This window comes from Pseudopodoces humilis, chromosome 5 (genome assembly GCF_049639895.1).
Source record: "Pseudopodoces humilis isolate 2021_Gansu_Grassland_sample_001 chromosome 5, ASM4963989v1, whole genome shotgun sequence".
In the NCBI taxonomy this organism is placed as follows: Eukaryota; Metazoa; Chordata; class Aves; order Passeriformes; family Paridae; genus Pseudopodoces; species Pseudopodoces humilis.
The window spans coordinates 49,596,690-49,611,836 of NC_142204.1; the positions used below are offsets into that span (position 1 = coordinate 49,596,690).

At 35.1% G+C, this 15,147-nt stretch overlaps 1 protein-coding gene across 1 annotated transcript in view; it reads right to left on the reverse strand.

Annotated features, from left to right (window-relative positions):
* CTTNBP2 (cortactin binding protein 2) overlaps nucleotides 1–15,147 on the reverse strand; it is a 78,489-nt gene that overhangs the window by 42,285 nt on the left and 21,057 nt on the right. The window contains 2 exon segments of the mRNA XM_005519241.3: nucleotides 825–2,475; nucleotides 7,195–7,419. Of these exon segments, the coding sequence (XP_005519298.3) occupies nucleotides 825–2,475; nucleotides 7,195–7,419 (1,876 nt within the window).

The following is a 15,147-nucleotide window of genomic DNA, read 5'->3' on the forward strand; positions in this document are numbered from 1 at the left end:
CGTAGACCAGTATTGTCTTTGTTCACCTTAATGCCATCAAGGAGATTCCCAGAAGCTGGTGGCACATTAGACACACCAGTAAATTCCCACCAAAACACAAAATGAGTAGCAGATACACACATTCACTCCAGACTTAAAATTATCAACAGTTAGATTTTAACTTTCCAACAGTAAATTTGTGCCTCTATCTGTTGAAGTAAAGCTGTGAGATGCTGTACATGAGTATTAACAAAGCCTACAACCAAAAAAAAACCTATAGAAAAACTGAAATAAAAATGAAAGATATTCTATGGGCATATAGGAAACTGCACTGTTATACAGGCAATTACACGTTTTAATGTGCAATTACCTACTGCACAGCAGAATACCATAATCCCAGCTATGCCCTATTCTTTAAGATTCACACAGCATTGAAATACATATTCCATAGAAGATCTCCTGAAAAGGTAATATTCAATACATCATTTCAGACTGAGAAAGCATTCTGAAGTCCAAAATACTATCATTAACCAAAAATAAATTAAAGGATTTTTTTTTTTATATACTCTAATCTGCAGCTCACTTACTTTAAACATTAGTCCTCTTTATCTTTAAAAAAAGCTATCAATATGGTGACTTCTTGAAGAAGCAAACTTATTTATAACATTTCTAAATCAGCGAAAGAATTCCCATACCCCTGGAATGTGGGAAAGATATAAACAAAAATTTAGCTTTTAGAAGGTAAGAAAGAGAATGTTACAAGATAAATAAAGCAAAGAAGACATATAAGAAAACCAAAACATTATTTTTGAGGGAGACAGTTTGTAGCATATCAATCCCTTTACCTGATGCTGTTACCAGGAGGCTGTCTGAATCACATGGTCTACAGGATGAAGCACTAACAGGGTTTATGGAGGAGCTACAGGCAATGGTGGTGGGAATGACAAAGGAATTTTCTGAACATGCAGGTTGGTTCAGTCCAGGAAAGTGGGAAGGCCAGGCACCCACCTGAGATGAGGCTATGGCTGGTATGGCACAGCCTGCAGGTGCCACAGATAAATCTATAGCAGGTTTTGGTGGCAGCTGAGGTGAGGACTTAGAAATAATTTCCTCATTTATTACCCTGATTCCTTGTGGTGAACTTGAAAGAGGTGAGGTCATGGTTTTGTTGTCAGTTTTTGCACTTGTATTTGGGGACCGATTACTATCCATTAAAACTTTAAGCTGTGGGTGTGGTGGAGAAGGAGCTTGTGAAAGCCCTGGTTTTTTAGGAGGAATAGGTGGAGGGTTTCCTCTGTCAATTCTTGATACGCTTGGAGTCTTTAAAGTCATTCTACCAACTGGGGGGCAAGTGCCAGCTTCCCCTGAATGAGATGTCCCAGGCCGCGTAGGAGCGCTACTCTGAGGGCCTGTGAATCTTGAAAGAACTTGGGTAACAGTATTCCGAGCTGCCTGTTTGGCAGCAAGGTTGTCACGACTAGTAGGGGATACATCCCTTGAGGGAGGGCTTTGGGTTGTGTTTCCATTTTGGTCTTGATCATTTGTATTTGCCTGAAATCTAAATCTAGCTGCTTGGACTCGTGGATTTAGGCCTGGATGGCCAGTAGTGTTGGCAGATGGTGAAGGCAAACTGTGTACAGATGAAGAGAGCGAGGAATTCTGAGCTGTGGCAGTTGGTGTGGTGGGGGTGCAAAGGGTATTACTATTTGAAAAAGGGGAAGTGCTACTTGATAAATCAGGGGATGAGCCTGTACTTGGTCCATTTTCTTCAATTCTGTTTTGATTCTGTGCAAGAACAGGTGTCATAGGAGGGACAAGTTCACTAGATGAAGACTGCCTGTCAAAGACAGGCTTCACAAATGCTGCATTGGCACACACATTCATTTTTGAATTGCCAGACACTAGCGGGCTCACTGTAGAAGGCTTTATAGAGACAGTCAAAGGCAACTTCTTAGCATTTTCTATGCTACTGTCCATCATTACAGTCTCTGTTTGACAAGCAACAGCTCTTGAACTTGACTCTTCTGTTTCAACTGAAACAGAAACAAAACTCCTATCGCTTTTCTTCTGAGAAAGATTGGCTTTACTTTCATTCTCCTTTTTTAATTGCTCAATCATTTTGATCATTTTATCTCTTTCTTCTCTAAGGTCACTGGTGTGTGTTTCCTCTTTGTGAAGTTTGGCACGCAACTGCTCTCTCTCTGTGTCCAACTCAGACAGCTGCTTTTCCATTTGAGCTTCCATTTGTGTACTCCTTTGTTTCTCAGCTGCAAGAGACTCCTCCAATTCAGTAGCCTTTTTCTTTTCCTCTTCAAATTTTGACATCACTTCTTCCAGTTTCTGGGCTTCTTCTACAATTCTGCCAGACAACTGCTTACACTCTTTCACTAGCATCAATACTACATGCTTATTCTTTCCACGTTCCTCTTCAAGGCGAGCAGATAGCTTTTTGTGCTCCAGTTCAAGATTCTGTAACTGAGATTTTTCCATTTCCAACTATAAGAAAACATAAAAAATAATTCTCATTAACAATTCTCATTTCACAATAACCTAGTATTAACCTGACACTGATATTTTAATCTTTGAGAGCATGACTAAAATGAACCCAGGAAGGTGATTTCTGATATCTAACACAACTGCATATAACCTTATATAAGCAAAAGAAAGACACAGCCATCTCAGTAGAGCAATTTAGAAACAAAGCAAACTCTTTTCATTTCCTCCATTGACAACAGAGCGATTCCCCAAAGTGGTTGTTAAATGCTTGTGATTCCTGAGTGATGGAGCTATCTGTTCTCCAAAAATTTGACATAAGACATAACATAAAGTCATCTCAGTAAAGGAACCAAACACAACTAAGAGATGAGCTTTGCAAAAAATCTTTGAGGACAAAAATGAAGGGGTTAGGTTTTATCTCTTCCTCCAACTGAAGGAGATTAAGTCCATCATGAACATAACTGGTATCCTGTATCTTGTTTTAACGTTTATGAATTAGACAATTTTTTGGCAGAGGCACAAATATTTTCCTGTACTTACTAATAGTGAGAAGTCTCATTGACATCAGTGATGTATAAGCTGGAATCAAAGAACTATTACTAAAATGCAGATAATGGATAAGAATAATTTTCCCCCTTTTTCATATAGCCATTGCCTTTTCATTTTGCCTACTGTTTACGCTTTTATTCACAGACCCTCTTCTAGAAAAGCAATACAAAAATATGGTAATGCACCATTTTATAAAACATTTATGAGGAAGAAATCATTGTGGAAAATAATACCAACATTTTAAATATCATCTCAGATTCAAATACTTCAAAACCTGTTTAACAGTATAAGGGCTGCACTGGGGTTTTAGAGCTTGTCAGCCTGAGGGTTGACACTCTGCACAATGCCTTTCACAAAAACATACCCACCCTTTCTTAAGAACAGTATCACAGACCCATAGAATGGTTTAGGTTGGAAGGGGACTTTGAAGTTCCAAACCCTCTCCATGGGCAGGCACGCGTTCCATTAGATCAGGCTGCTCAGAGCCCCAGAACCAGTACCAGACATATGAAAAATAAGGTATGGCATTATCAGTCATTGCTAAGCAAACTGTATCAGCAGCAACATCTCTTCAGTTCTGTTAATGGAAGTACAGCTTCAAATTAAATTAACAAAATATAATGACACTGTATCTAGGAATGGTCACAATCATAGCTTACAAGTGAAAAAAACCCTTATTTTTTTCTCAATGATTTCATTGATTTTTCAAAGGATTCAACAGCATTTGCATGCTTCACTAGAATTTCAAAACAAGTGGAGCATCCAACAGTTTCTTTTCTTTGTTAAAATAGGTACAAAAATAATGAGAAATGTATATAATTTCTAAAGCTTGGAGATGTATAAAGATTATAGTGAAAATATTTTTTGTCAAAACTTTCGATACTTTATTATTCTGCTTCTTTTTTTTCAGATGAGGTTCTTGTTTTATAAATCAAGTGTTGTGAAATGATATTACTTCCAAATAATTACAAACAGATTTTAGTATTTAACTGGCATAAAATCAGCTTACCATACTATTATAATACCTTATTTGTAAGCATTGCTTCTAAATGAAGGCTCCCTAATATAAATATAAATCCTCTGTTTGATTTGAATATACAAAAGCAGCATTATTTTCTCATTTTACATTGTCTCCTATGTATGTCTCTCTCCCTCTTGTTCTTTTGGCTGCATCATCTTGAATAGGAAAAACCTCTGAATATTTACATGGTATTTTTTCCTTTATATGACAGATTTGGAACTAACTGCAATTATTTATGAGTTTACAAACTAACTAGAACCTGATTTTTGCAAAATGTACTATATACGTACACCGTATCCTATCAGTAATATAAACATCTGGAAATGAGTCCAAGAAGGATTTGAAAAGGGATAAAAAAGGATACTGAGAAAAAAATACAGTGTCCCATAAACAACTGACCAGTAAAGGCCCTTCAAAGGTGAGAGCATGCCTTGTAAGAAAATGTTGAGGAAGCTTGACTTGCATAGTTTAGTGAAAAATAGACAGAGAAATAATCTAAGAGCAACATTCTTTTGAAGGGCCCTTACAGTGATGACTGTAAGAGTCAAATTCATCTTGGTAATGGCAGGTGAGGCTCCATAATAAAAGTTTACAGAAAAGAAAACTTGCCCTTTGAGAGGCTCAGTCTCAGAAAAAAGTTCTTTAAAAGGTGAGTAAATTCTTTGCAAGGTAAAAGTGGCGCACTTTACCAGCGCAGAAAAGATACAGTATTTCCATTCTTGGGGGTTTTCATGACTAAGCAAGACAAATTCACAGATGACCAGATGTACTGATGATGATAATCTGCTTTAAGCAAAAGGTTAGAATAAATTACACCAACAGGCCCTTTCCAACCCACGCCTGCCTTTCTTTGAGCGTGCATCCCAAAACTGACTCCTCTGCAAGCTCTCAACAAATCAAGAACTGTAATTTTGATGATCTGTTTTGTGTTCCCAAGAAAACTCAAAATTAATTTTCACAGCAGCTCCAAGAAAAGCAGAAGAGGATGGATAATTAACAAAAAGCAGATGACATCTGAGAATTAAATGTTTCTGTATGGTAAGCGTATGACTTACAGTCTTTGTGCACCTCCTTGATTTTTCTACATGCTAGTATATTTGTCTTTTGTGATCAAATCAAAATTTTATTAATAAAATATTCCTGAGATGGTTATATTCACAGATATTATGTTCCCCCTGGAGTAAGAGTTCACTCTGGGTCTGTTTAAAGTTCAGTAATATCCAGAGAAAATAAACACAGCTGTATACAGACTCCATTATTTATAGTGGGACAGTGAAGCAATTTCAAACACCAAGATAGAGGCATCACACATTTAGAGGAGGAACCACTCTTGGAGGGAGGGGGTGCAGCTGGCTTGTATTTAGGTTGCATTTGTCAAGGCTGATTTTTTTTTTTTTTACACTGTGTCACCCTACCTTTTTGATCATTTTTCAAAGTCCCTCAAAACATCTCTACTACCCTCTTCAATGGAAGGATTTGAGAGATGAAGAACAGACAGAAAAATATGGAATGAAGGGAAGGTAAAACACTGAATGAATGGTTTGTGATTGAATGGAGATGGCTGAGAGATACATCTCTTGCTAAACCGAAGGAGTTTAAGAGTGTCATGTACAAATAGTGTTTCTCATGGAGCTTAAAAGGGGAAGATATAATTCAGTAGAGAGTCATGCACACAGCTGCTCAAAAAAATGCAGTCTGTTTTCAAATCCTTAAAATTAAGATTTAAAGAAAAAAAGGCTCACGTGTCCTAGGAAGGAAAAGACAAAAGCATCATGTTCTGTACAAACAGACAGATATAGACTTTGGTGAAAAAAGACAAAAAAATGGCAAAATTTGAATTTACATATTAATATACTGACATATTCTTAACTTGTGAGCACATCTTGGGTGCATTTATCCATCCATATAATGAAAAACAGAGACAGATGAAGAATTTAGGTACAAGAAGAGACCTGTGGCCTTGCACTGAAACAAGAAACTAATTGAACTGTCCTGGCAGATTTGTCAGGCTTTCTCCCAATATCCTTTTTCAGTCACAAAAAGTAAGCTTGCTTGCCCTTTCCTATTTTTCTCTTTACTGAAAAAGCTTATGAGAAAGAAAATTAATTCTTAAGAGTTCTCAGAAAGAAGTGTGAGGTATGTACCAGTAATAGTTCACTCCACATTGAACTGCTTGAAGACTTACATATCATACATGAAGTCTAGTAATATCCTTTTTTTTTTTTTAAATCTAACCATATTTCCAGCAACTTCCAGCACTTTCACATGCATGTTTTTTCCCAAGGAGCAATCATTACCAAAATCATTGTTATATCAATTGTCTTAGCCTGTTTGTTGTTTGGGGGTTTTCACGTCAATGTAAATGTCACCATAAAGCTGTATCCCAGCAGTAGAAGACATTCTATCCATCTTATACCCAGTTAAGATAATTAAACACATGGAGTATTTTTTTCCTATTTATTCAAAAATACATTGTCTAGATTAGTCCTCTATATGACTGTTTCCTCTCTTTCCTCTCAGAAACCCCTCCCCAACATACTCCTATTTAGCTATGTTTTAGAAATGTATGCCTTACATATTAATGAAATACATGCCACCAACCAATCATTCAATTTCAAAATGACATTGTTTTATCTTCAATCTGGCTTTTTTTTTTTAACGTTATTGTCCCTAAACCATTTTCTTTTTACAGTAAATGTTCTAAATATTAAAAAAAGTACTTTTAGAGTTATAAAACACTTTTACTGATTTATGAAGTAGAGCCACCTAATATAAAATGAAAATAAATTATTTATTTTATTCAGGTTAGAACGAAAAAAACAATAGCTCCTCAAGGCTCCAACAGTATTTGTTTAAAAATATATTGTGATGATGCTATCTAAGTTCACAATGAGCTGTCTACTTATGTATCCACTGTATCGACTTGTACCAGTTATATAGATTTGTTTACATAAATAGAGCTAAAATCGCAGAACAAATGAAGTGTGCATTCAAAATGTCACCAGAAAACCAGCACCTCACCCTGTATGAAAATTAAGTGTCAGCATTTTAACACTCGTAATGTTAATCAAGACAAAAATGCAAATTTTAAAAATTACATGAAAGAACAAATCAGGAGAGGGAAAAGGAAAAAGTCAATAGCAGGATACCTTCTTTTGTCTGTTTTCAGCAGCAGCCAACTGAGCTGACATTCTTTCTTGCATTTTCCTGCAGTGAGCCATAACAGCTTCTAAAATGGACAGAGGGTTCATGCATATTGGCTTCTTTTCTTTATCACCAGCACCTGCCTCAAAGTCTCTCTGAAGAGCCAGAAATGGGTCACTCAGATTAAATCTTCCATATCGCTCCTGGATAAAAACTTCTTTGCGCCGAGCCTAACAGAAAAAAAAAAACCAAAACAAATTAAAAGCAGAGAAATAAAACTAAATGCATTCTTTGAAGTACATTCACACATAGAAGAAACAGACTACAAGGAAGCAATATACGTCATTTAAGGTTTAAAAATATTTTCTTTAGGTATTCATTTACAACGACCTCTAAAAGAAAAATATGCCTCAAAAAATCAGAGAAACACCCACAGTGCAGAGAAACACTGTCAAGAAAGAGAAATCATCCAAAAATAGAGAAAATAATTTCTCTGCAACTTGGTCCAAATTCTATTTTGAAGAAAAAGCAAAAAATAAAAAGGGAAGAAGAAACCAGTTCTGAGATACAAAAGAGGAGAAAGAGACCAAACTTTTACCCAGTGGGTTAGCACTCATTTGGAAAGCTTGAAGCTAAAATTTTAACATACGAAAAGTTCATGAATGGTTATACATATTTCAGGGCATGAGAAAACAAAGAAGAACATAAGAACTATGTTAGAAGAAAATTCTCAAAGACTAACTACAAATTACACACTGTAGTTAATGCCCAACTTTTTTCTATACATTGTAGACAAACTTGAAATGTCGTAAATGAGAATTTGTCTGGAAAAAAAGAAACAAGCGTGCCTACATATTCTGATGCTTGAAATACTTCTAGTTTGTTTTTCAATGTGATAGTATATATAGAAATTTAAAACCTTTATTAAAAATGCCAGGTCTTTAGAACACAACTTCAGAAAAAGCTGAGAGTTACTCAGATCTAAAGTCTAGTTTGGCTTACAAAATCAGGTAGTGACTAGTTGAAGAGATAAAAATAATAGATAGAACTAGTTAGTTTTTACTAAGTGCATTACAAGTAATATCTAATTAGTCTAATATTTTAATTCCTTATTTATAACTTATAAAATAAAACAGTTACTTCCAAAGATAATATTACAAGACTGGGAGGAGGCGCTGTATTTATAATTTTTATTTCTATAAGAGGAAGTTACAGGACAGAATGTAGCTTAGGAATTCAACCTTCATGGAAAGGAAACCATCAAAACCAAAAGCCTTACCATAAATGGATTAAATTGCTAATCAGCCGAGCAAGATCATAAATCCAAGCAGGTTAAGAATTTAAATAAAGAGGGATGCACAGTCCATATATAAACTGTCAACAACTTAAAAGCCACTTAGTTTATACATTATGAGACATCAAAGTAAAGGAAAAAACAGATGCGGCAGGTCTGCTATAATTATAAAAAGACCACCAGCAAGAGCCCTCATTGTTAAATCCAAAGAAAAAGCCAAGATGATTAACTGACCTTAGAGACAAAAGCAATCACCTGTGCCTTTATGGAAATAGACTGCCAACCAGTGAAATAATGTGCATTTTCCATTTTTTCCTATGACCCACAACCAGCTGTCCTCTTGGCATATACTAAATGCACGTAATTTGACTATATTCTTTGAAATATTTTCTAACATGCACAGCAATTAATAGAGCAGGACAAAAAGACAGAAAGTGTGCACCTGCCAAAATAGTAGGACGACCAGGGGTTCAGATTCATTAACCATTAAAAGGATGATACTATAAAGTAGGGATGAACTCCATCTGAATGAAAATCAAAACCAGAATTAAAGTGGCTATAGGAAAATGTGGAAGGTAAACACTGTGGAAAAACCAATAGGTCTGAAACAGCACATGGTTTGGGACGACTGGCTGACGCCATAACTGCAAAACCTCAAGCAGAGGGGAAAACAGACTGGCAAGTCTCAAACTGACAGCAAAGTCATCTAAAGATGCTTCCAACTCAAAGGGGAACTAAATTTAAAATAATAAAACAAATGCTTTAGTGTCTTTATACAAGGACTATAAATATAAAATACAATAATTGGATGATTTCAGGGGATGAAAACCCATTATTTAAAAAGATACCAGAATAAAAGACAAAGCAGAAACTTGGTAGAAGGGAGATGATGAGTATTTTCCCAAAACTTAGGCACAAAGTGACAGAAAGACAAACTAGGATTGAGGTTTTTTACAGGATTCCTCCACCCTCTAAATAATACTTCTGTCCCTTTACAATTCACTAAAGTACATCAGATGGGAGAAATAGAAATGTTAGAATCTGTAATTTTTTCTCTTATATTGTCTTTCTTTATTGAATTTCAAGTCAAAAGAGTTAGTAGTAATGACATTTTATGGCAGTCATTATCTGTGGAACATACAGTCTAAAGTCATTATCCTTTAAAAGGGTGTCTTGTGTAATTTGTGTGGTTGTGTTAAGCACCATTAGCAGTGTCTCATATATAACTTCAATTGCAAAGCAATATATACAGAAAATAACATTTAAACTACTTATTTGTGAATAATTAACTGAATTAATTTTCAAACACAACATTTTCAAAAACAGAATATGCACCCACTGTAGGAGGTCATGAGGACTACTGTATTGTGAAAGGTGCTATATGAATTTATAAACCATCATCTTTAGTCTTCTGCACATATTCATTTGCTCAGCAATTCCTTTTAATGGAAGGACTGAGATTAGAAGTATTTATAAGTATGAAAATATGTCCATGGGAAATTATACTTTTTTCAGCCTATGTCAATGGTGTACAAAATCATGACTTAAGATTTGAGCTAAACCCTCCAACAGGTAACTGCTAATGAAAAGTGACAGTAGGCACACACAAATCAAGACAAAATACATAAAACCAAAGACAGAAACCCTTTAAACAGTTAATGCATGAAAGTCACTATGGCAATAGAGCAAAAGTTTTAACTTACTTACAACAGCTTTTTAATTCAGTCAGTAAGTACATCAAATTTATACAGCACTTTTAAATGCTTACACAAAACCCAAAACAAAGGAGACTAAAATAAAGCTACTACTTAAAAAACTAAACTTCAAAGTTTTTTTATGGCTGATCTGTAACATTATGTTAGATCAAGGATGGACTACCAAAAAAATAGATCTGAAAACTATCTTCAATGTTTTCATTTTGATCATTTAAAAAATGATTAAAAGACACAACACAGGTTCTCTTCAAGGAGGAGCTAAGTACAAGTAGGACTTTTCACTGTGAAACAGAGACAATCAGGGAGAGAGGTGCTTGAGGTCTGTAGGCTGACAGAACAAGTAGTGCTTGTCCCACAATCCAATGAGGGAAATCTGAGTTGGACCAAATTCTTTTCACTGAGAGCAGATAAAGACCAGAACATGCTGCCCAGGGAAAACAGACAACTTCTATCATTGGATGATTTCCCAAGATAGACTGGATAAAGCTAACTGCATCTCAATCTATGTTTGACTTTAGTCCTGCTTTAAGAAGATTGGACTGAACAATCTCTCAAGGTGCCTTTACACCAACATTACTGCATAATTAGAGATTTATTCTAGGATTGTCTTGTGTTTTGTTGTTTTTTTTGTTTTGGTTTTGTTTTTGTTTTTTAGCTTATAGATGCTGGTAATCTTGTCAAGTAACAAATGACATAAATGAGCTCTCAGAGGAAGGAAAAAATCAAATATCGGTAGAACAAGTCTTATGTCTCATTTTGGATAATAACAATTCTTTCTATGACCAGGGGAACAGAACTTTTAGTCTGGGATATTTTCAAGAATAAAAAATCATTACTAAACAACCCCTAGGGATTATGCAGCTATACAATACAGGGGGAAAGTTTATTCTCAAGTTTTCTCTACTAAGTCTGTAGCTAACAAGAATCTGAAGGATCAGGCTGTTAAGATAAACTGCTTCTTTTATGACTCTCTCAGGGAGCCTGTTCTCCTACCACATACAGCAAGACATCTCATTCATCCTACGCCAACCTTTTTCAAGTTACTTCAAGTTATCTGCAAGCTACCTCATGGAAATTTTCACTTCTTAAGCTGAGCGTTTTATAGTCACTGACCCCATTTATCAACTGGCAGATGAAGATGGACAGTGGGGTGTGCAGGGAAAGAAACAAAAGGAATGAGGATATCTGGAAAGTGGCCTGTGGGTAAAGCTGCAAATCCAGTATAAGAACTGGTCTGCAACTATTTGTTTGTTGTATTCCACTTCAGAAGAAAACAAAAATTCATTTTCAGCAACCAAACTGAGAATTATGAAGTCTAATTAGACTTTTCCCTCTGTTATTGAAACAAGAATGTAAGGGGGCAAGGAGGTCTTCAAATATTATAACTCTTACTGTGGACTTACAGCTAAAAGCATAAAGCTAGGAAAAAGAAATATGACCAATTAATGTATGTAAGAAATAAACCAAATAATGAAAACCAAAAAACTAATCATATAAGCTATATTATTAGTTTTTATTATTAGTTTATTTATGTTTATACTAGTGGCATACATTTGTTGAAATAAGTTTTCATAATTAGCAACATAATACACATAAGCAACAGAGCTTTTAAGCTTAATATTGTATTTTCCCCCCAATGTATCTCAGAGTTTCCTCTTCATTTATCTGCCAAGTTAAGAGAGTTCGGCAGGTCTAGATCTTCCATGCAGAAACCGATGATAACCATCAAAAATAGGACTGCATGTCCTACACTGCTGGGGAACAACGGAACTGAATTAAAGCTGCGCCAGAACTCTTAAACAAAATTTCCTTCCTTTCAAGAGCATTTGTTGCTCTGATTAATTTCCTTTTCTACATTTACGATAATTGTTTCAACAGATGTTGACAGGTTCATATTAGTATTTTCTCCTGACATATTAATTAGGGAGTGGTAAGAAGTTTTCTAAAACTAATCAGTACAGAAGAGGAGGCAGTAAAAGATTATTTTATGTATTATGTTAAAGATGAGGGTGAGCCCTTCATTCTAAATAAAACTAAAAGGGTAATTTATCTTTTTAAAAGAGGAAGATGTCTGAAAAAGAACACATTTATAAATCTTCTTCAGTGAAATGATATAGTTTCTCCAAGTGATTTGTTGTAGCTATTCAATCAAGCAAAAGAGAATTATCAATGAGTATATACTCATAATAAAAGCCTGCAAAATTTCAGATACACCTGCAAAATACCAGTCTGGAGGATATCATGCCTTACTATAATAAGTTAAGGATGATTCTTTAAAGAATGCTATCAATTTTCATACACAGTTGAGTTTGGGGGCTTTGTTATTTTTTTTTAGTTGCCCTTTTTTTTAATGCAGATGTAAATGAATGTTTGCAAAGTATTGTAAAATGCAACTTCAATATAAAGTTGTATAGCAAAACTAAAAATGGAAATGCAAACATCAATGACTGAGGAAATAGTATCTTGCAGCATGATTTCTGTCAGTGAACATGTGATGCTCAATTTCTCCTTACAATTTTAACTGCAGTCTAAATTCCTTTCTTCAGCACAGTGACAGTACATGCCCATGCAAAATCTACAAGGGAGTTAAATGTTAATGAACTCCAAACTATATGAAAAATATTTTACAAATACATTCAAAGCGTCTGTTTCCATGTTAAATGTCAAGTATGATAAGACAAAAACTTGTGTGTCATTTTAATAACAGAAAAATGGAAATTGCTGGGAAAAGATTGACAATTGTAACAGGCCACTAGTTCAAGAAGAGTGAAAACAGTAGAATTGAGAAATTGGTGGATACAATCAGCAAGTTAAACAAAACCAGCATACAGGTTGATTATGCTCTGACAGACCTACATAATTGTTCTGTACTATAAAGACATATTCTTTACAGATGACTAAGCAAGCCTGTGAAAAAGTCAAGTCATTTGATACAGGTACTAATAAAAAAAGAAAACATACTCAGTAATTTTTAATTTGAAACACATACATATAAAAAGCACTCAAACCTATCTTGGAAAACCGTCACATCACAGTCAAAACACATGCAAATATATCAATTCAATTTGTTACAGTACAGTAAACTACTACATGAGATGTAAAGTTTTCCTAGGAAAGTTATCCCAAGCATGAAACTAATATCCTAAAGCTGCATTATTCTTTCATTCACAACAACCCACAAAACTTTTTAAAAAATCTGTAATTTGCAAAGTATCCCTGTCTCTCAGAATCACACAGCTTTAAATCCAAGCTTTTAAAAAGCATTTTTCAAGGTAAAAAGACAGCTCTGAATAAAAGACTGCATGTTGTTTCACAAGGCTACTCACAGTATCCTTAAGAGATTTTCTGTTTCAAGCAAGTACCCAAATATTACAGTGCTTTGAAAAAAGCTGTATAATTTTCTTTTCTCAGCACTAAGAAGGATATCCGATAAAAGCACAAAATGCCAAACAATTACTTCAAATCTCTGTGTATAGAAGGACAAACATTTAAGGAACACTTAAACAATCTTGACAAGTACTGAAGCAAGCCTGAATTTTCTTAGGGGTCCAACTCTATAAAAGGAGAGTATCATGCAATGGCACCAGATTACTATTACCACAATATTGGTAAGTAGCACAACCTCCTTCTTTTTTCCCTGTTACTTGACAAAAACCTCCATGAAAGGAAGAGGTACAGAGACAGGACAAACAGATATATGGTTCCAATTCTTCATTATTAATTTTCTCCTCCAGAGTAATGAAAACTCACTATTCTGAGGTTGTAGATTTTAATAGAAGAAAAATTCTATTATTACAAGGCTAAGATCAGTCCCAACAAGAAAAAAAAACAGTGAAGGGCATATAAAATATCCTTCGCTTCACACAATGTAAAAGGTGAAATTCTGGCCTCACACTAAGTTTCTAAAGGAGGAAGAAGAAAAAGTTCAAGTCATGAAACAACATGTGCTTTTGATTGAGAAGAGCCACATAGATGTTCCATATAAAGATTACATTAGACCTATTTTATGACAGCTTTGTTGTCTGGTGCCTAAACATTTGAAAATTATAGGCCAATATTTTGTCAGGAAATATCACTGTTTGATGCTGTGATTATCTAGCCGCCCAGACATTTATTTCTGAAAATAATACAGATTTTCATACTGATAATGAGTGTCAGCTGATAGAAGAGACTTGAGCTCTCTGGTTACTTTAAATACCATTTGTCATCTAGACTTTTTTTGCATGTTCAAATTTATAGTTAAATTCATGCAAATCAATTCATAATTCTTTGCATGGAAATCTGTCAGCCATTCTTCTGAAGTGCTGAAGGAAATCTGACTTCATCTCTAACCAAAATAGAGCAATTTAACCTTCATGCTTAGCCGTTAAAAAAAGATTCAGCTCAATAACAAAACATACAGTAGAACTTTTACTAAATCCATCTGTGTTTGTCCAAGCTCTCAAAGTCTCAGTTAAGATACTATCCCACATTACTGCATGACAATTAAATTATCACGAAGCTTTATGTATTTTAATGAAAAAGTATGCAAATCCTGTTTTTACAATGCCATCATCAGGCAGAGTCATCATGGGTTCACAGAGGGAAAGGGCTGTTTAAATAGTTCCAATAGTTTAAATATCCTTCTGTATAAAGAACACCTCCAAGGAGTTAAATATCCTTCTGTAGAAAGTCAGCCACCTCATGGATGAAGGGAAGGCAGTGGATGTAGTTTTCCTGGATTTCAGTGAGGCTTTTGATACTGTCCCTCACAGCATCCTTCTGGACAAGTTCTCCAGAACTCTGGAAGGGGCAGGTTCAGAGTACATTGAATGATAAACTAGCTGAAGGCTTGTAGTGCATGGGGCTGGCGACGGTCATTAGTGGTATTGCTCAGGGCTCAGTCCTAAGGACAGTTCTCTTCCACATATCCATCAATGATCTGCATGCAGGAGTCAAATGCACCATTG